This window comes from Morone saxatilis, unplaced genomic scaffold, assembly GCF_004916995.1.
Source record: "Morone saxatilis isolate NCDOM2014 unplaced genomic scaffold, NCSU_SB_2.0 Contig24, whole genome shotgun sequence".
NCBI lineage: Eukaryota > Metazoa > Chordata > Actinopteri > Moronidae > Morone > Morone saxatilis.
In genome coordinates this window covers 18,847,594-18,852,468 of record NW_023339807.1, presented here as the reverse complement: position 1 = coordinate 18,852,468, position 4,875 = coordinate 18,847,594, and the positions used below count along the sequence as shown (strand labels likewise).

General features: G+C 45.6%; 1 protein-coding gene across 1 annotated transcript in view; it reads left to right on the top strand.

The window, feature by feature from the left end:
* Positions 1–1,683: 1,683 nt before the first annotated feature.
* LOC118335378 (forkhead box protein O3-like) overlaps positions 1,684–4,875 on the top strand; it is a 28,750-nt gene continuing 25,558 nt past the window's right edge. The window contains exon 1 of the mRNA XM_035671627.1: positions 1,684–2,939. Coding sequence (XP_035527520.1) covers positions 2,451–2,939 — 489 coding nt within the window. The 5' untranslated portion in view covers positions 1,684–2,450. The remainder of the gene's footprint in view (positions 2,940–4,875) is intronic.

Here is a 4,875-nt window from a genome sequence, read left to right as displayed (position 1 = left end):
TTTTGACACAAATTTCTCAACATTAGTCATGTCTGAGTGCACACAGTGTGGCCACGTTGTGCAACTTTTAAGTATAGCTTCCTTCCATGCGCACTTTGCATGGATAGGGTGGACCCCACCCTCCAGAAGATTTCAGCCACCTTGCTGCACAGGTGCTTGTTTTGATGGTGCTCATGAGCTGTGCATGTGTCACTTTGAAATATGAGGGTGTTTTTATGTAAACTAGAAGTCAAATATGTAGAGTAGAATCCTCTCTTATTAAGTTTCTGAATTTTGGATCCTGGTCACTACTGCAGAAAATGTATGCCTTTGTGTTCAGGGACAATTTATTATTCAGCTGTTGAATATTTTGACTACAATGCATTCATACCAACATGCCCTCATAGGTCATACTGATTACCCATGGGCGGTTAAAATTCTTACAAGGAATGGCTGCCTAACTTACAAATATTATCAGAAATTGTAGCTGCATGGTCTTGTGTGTGTGTGTGTGTGTATGTGTGATTGAGTATGTAGAAGCAGGACTGTCTGTAAAAGTAATGTTGTCCCCACAGCAACAATCAACATAACAGGTGTGAATATGCATAAAAAGTGAAGCAGACTGTTATACTAGCATACTAGCTTGTGAGCTCAGCAATTATTTTTCTGGTTGGATAAAGGTGAAGGGTGAGGCAAATGAAAAAAAAAGAGGCATAAAAAGCATTTATGAGGGAAATAAACAGCCAATGGGATTCCAGCACCTGTGACTGTGTGCCCGCCCTGCTGTCAGATTTTGGGAGGGGGTGGTGGGATGGAGGGGGAGGAATCCCCCTCGGTCAGTAGGTTGCAGAATTACGCACACGGGTCTGACCAGGACTGTGTCTGCCAGAGCAGCTTGAACTTTGGCGTTCGGGCTTGGCAAATGCGATTTGAGATGAGAATGCGAAAGTGTTTTGTGTCTCCTCACTCTGGTCTGAGTGTGGAGCAGAGATGGTTTTTCATTTTGGCCTCTGAAAAGCCCCATTTCACTTTACCCCTCTCGGATTAAAATCTAGGGTTACCTAATCTCTCTTAATCTGAACTAAATCTGTCTAATCGGCATAGAAAATTACACTCACTGAGGTATAGCCCGCAAATAATCAGCAGAGGTGAAACCTCCTGCGCGCTGAGGGTTCTCCCAGGAGACCATTTGGACGCTGCACACGTTGCACGGGGCAATTTGTTACGCACAAAGACGGATCAGACACTGTATTTTTAAAAAGACAAAAAGCCTTGTCCAGATTGTGCAGGAATTTCCCCCTCGGGTAGTTTTCACTATTGTCTTGTTTTATCGCGGCTGGACGTGGAGGCTGGCACACAAAGCGCCGTGTGACGCTCCGCCAGAAAGATCATCATTATGCAGAGTTTTGATTAAGAATTTGGGTTTCGCTCCCTCCGTTCATATCAGAAATGGTATAGCGAAAGAGAGGGAGAGAGTAAGGCAGGGGGGGAGAGAAAGAGAGAGAGTTTGGGATTTCGCTGTAATCATGTTCGGAGAGTATTGATTTCGTGAGCGCACTCCAATTGGCAGCATCTCCACTACAGCGCCGGCGCGTCATCCTCGGTTCACATCGACGGAACGAGTTGTAAGCAAATGAGAACATGTGTGGGATCTGAGAGAGTGAGAAAAGGCAAGGGGGGATAGAGGGGAGCAAGAGGAGGAGTGATAAAAAGCCAGTTTTATCAACCTGACAAGTGGATACCAAATCTGATTGCTGGACTATTTTTTCTCTTTATATTTTTTTCAGACTGGGAATTTATCGATTCGTCACATGCGCACGCCTCTTCATTATAATTGCAGACAGTTGGGTGCTGTTCAGGCTGAATGGACTTGAATGTGCCGCTGCCAGCCTAATCCGTGCAGACTGGAAGATTTAATAATTCACGGTAATCACGCATTATCGCCTCAGTGGATGCTCTCTACACAGACCTGGTGATGATTTTTCCCCCCTCTTTTCCCCATTCTTCCTGTTGTCTTCTGGAGGGATTTATCGACGACTGCTTTGCAAATATGCTCCTTATCTGAAATATCATCTGTTGCTGCAACTGGATTGAGAAGCCCCCATGACTGGCTCTGACACGCGTTTCAGACTGACTGTCTTGAGGTGATGTGGACTGTTGAATAAGAAGCATTTCAATCACCATTTGATTTTTACTACAGGTAAAATGGACGACAAATTATTGTTACTTTTATTACTTCTCTTATCTCTACACGCGAGGCTGTGATTTCGCTTGCATTCATCATGGTCCTTCTACTCCGTTGAATTGCCTCTTATTGATTCAGACTGTAAGCTTAATAGCAGTGTTAACGGGCGAATTTCAACGTGCATTTCACGTGAATTTCATTGAAGACAGTGGGATACGGGGATCGTGGAGGTATTTCCCTCCCTTGCTCTTCATTTTGATTTATTCCACTCTCAACTGAAGGGTAAATGTTGATGATGGAGGACGACGAATTAGACGCTCATCAGGTTGATTCGGATTTCGAGCCGCAAAGCCGGCCTCGCTCATGCACCTGGCCGCTGCCGTGCCCGGAGGATTTCCCCGGTGGACACGAGGTCAGCGGGGGTCTTCCACTGGCCAAGATCAAGGTGGAACCAGAGGACGTCCCGGCTTGCAGAGCGGGGCTCGTGGGCGGAACGCCGGGAGAGCTGAAGCATCCAGCCGGCGCCCCGGCACCCACAGGCGCGACGCACCCATGCCTGGCTGGCGCGGCGCTCGATGTGACCGGACCGCTGCGCAAAGCCAAGTCCTCGCGGCGGAACGCGTGGGGGAACCAGTCCTACGCGGATCTCATTACCCGCGCCATTGAGAGCACCCCAGAAAAGAGACTCACGCTGTCACAGATATACGACTGGATGGTCCGTTACGTGCCCTATTTCAAGGATAAGGGCGACAGTAATAGCTCAGCTGGCTGGAAGGTAAGGAATAAAACACACGGGCCATCATGATAAGGTTTTTTGACGTGTTAATCACAGAGTGTCAAGTGATATCATTGAGTATTATTCTTATTCATTAAGCCATTATGATTTTTTTCACCCTCGTGCCATACACATGTCACCGTGGGATTCCGTGTCGGTTACGCATGAATGGTGCCTTGCGTTATCTTGTCTTAGTTCATTACTGCCGTCAGTCATTCTAATAGATCATTGATGGCAGAATGTAATAGACTGGAGTGGAGTCACTTGCTGTGTGTGTAACAAGGCTATGCTCATCCCAGCTGCAGAGAGCGGCTCATGGTGGGCAACAGCGTAGTAGTGCATAAAACCCTTTCACCAGGACCATAATGGTTAATGATTTATTCTCATATCTGCTGCGAATAACGCGTGGGGGTTAAATACGATAAACCATTCAATTCAAATTTCATACAAATGGGGAGTACACATTCTCTTCTACTCATCAGTTTAAAAACTCCTTGAAGAATCAACAGAGGGACACTTGTAGGAGATCACAGGTCAGCTGTCCACAATGTAAATATTCAGAGGGGTGTTCACAACTGACCACAGTCCACCACCGCTGCCCGCCTGGCTGAGAGCCTAGAGTAACCTCCTGGACATCTGCCCATATTACCAGCCTCTGCTCCCAGCCTCATCTTGTTTCTATTCATTATGGCCATCTGAGGACAGGGAGAAGGGGCACGAGATCAGCAGGGCAGCAGCGCTCGCTCTGATGGTGCATCATAGCTGAGCTGAGACGTTGAGACTGTAGTTTTGAAGTTTGCAGCATTTCCATGGCAATGTGTGAGCAGGAAGTGGCTGTACAGTATGACAGCTCTTTGTGGATGCATTTTCAGCCATCAGAATCTTGCTTTAGACTGTTCATCGTGTCATACCTGGGTCTGTAGGATATCTGATTGTTACTGAAGCAAGACCATTAAACAGGATTTAGAGATGACTTCACATTGGCCAGCTATACCTATTATCCAACACTAACCCAATACTAAATAGCCTGTTAATGCTTACTGCTAAATTTATCCTGTTAAAGACTAACAGGAAGAATGATTGAGTTGGCAGCGTCACATGATATGTACTTGTCCAGAACCATCTAGGCGTGTTATTCATATCATTAAATTCAATCAAAAACCAAAATAATGGCTTGTGTCCAACAACACACATTCACATTTTTGTCTGTCTGAGGAATCCATCTGTTGTCAAAACTTGTTGTGTTTCTGTTGCATAACATAAACTCTGTTACCCTTGGAGTTGAATCTTCTCTGTTGGCCTCAGCCTTAATCACAAGCACCTGACTGACACCTTAAGCCTGTCCCATTAAACTGAACCCTGCTAAGGTGTGTCCCCAGGTAGACTTGGTTTCATTATCCCAGCCCTCGCACCAAGTGTCTTCAACCATAGGGCCTCTTTATCTTTAGCGCCAAAGTCTCAGTCTGCTATTTATGAAACTGCAAATTAGGGGGGGTTGACAGTTGCAGTCTGAGGTCCTGAGATATTTCAGGCCACAGGCGAGACATGGGGCCCATTCCAGGTAATGACGGGGCATTAGGTAAGTCGTAAAGCAGGCAGCCATAATGTCAGTAACAGGACCGACCTGGTTTTGGTCAGAGACAGAACGGTAATGTAAACATACACTTAGGAGTCACATGTGAAGCTTACATACAAGAACCAAACAAACAGCAAATGGAAATATTGTTAGCGGGTTACACATATGCACAGCAAGCACGGGTTCTGATGCAACTGTCTACCTGGACTCTTGCATGAATGTGTTAAACTTTTAATTGAACTTGGGTCGTCAAGTGAGAATCCCATTTGAATTTGTAGGATTTTGAATACATAACAAAGCAATGTAGATTTTTTTTTTTTGTTGGGAGTGTGACAGAAAGCCAATAAATCTTTTTTTTTT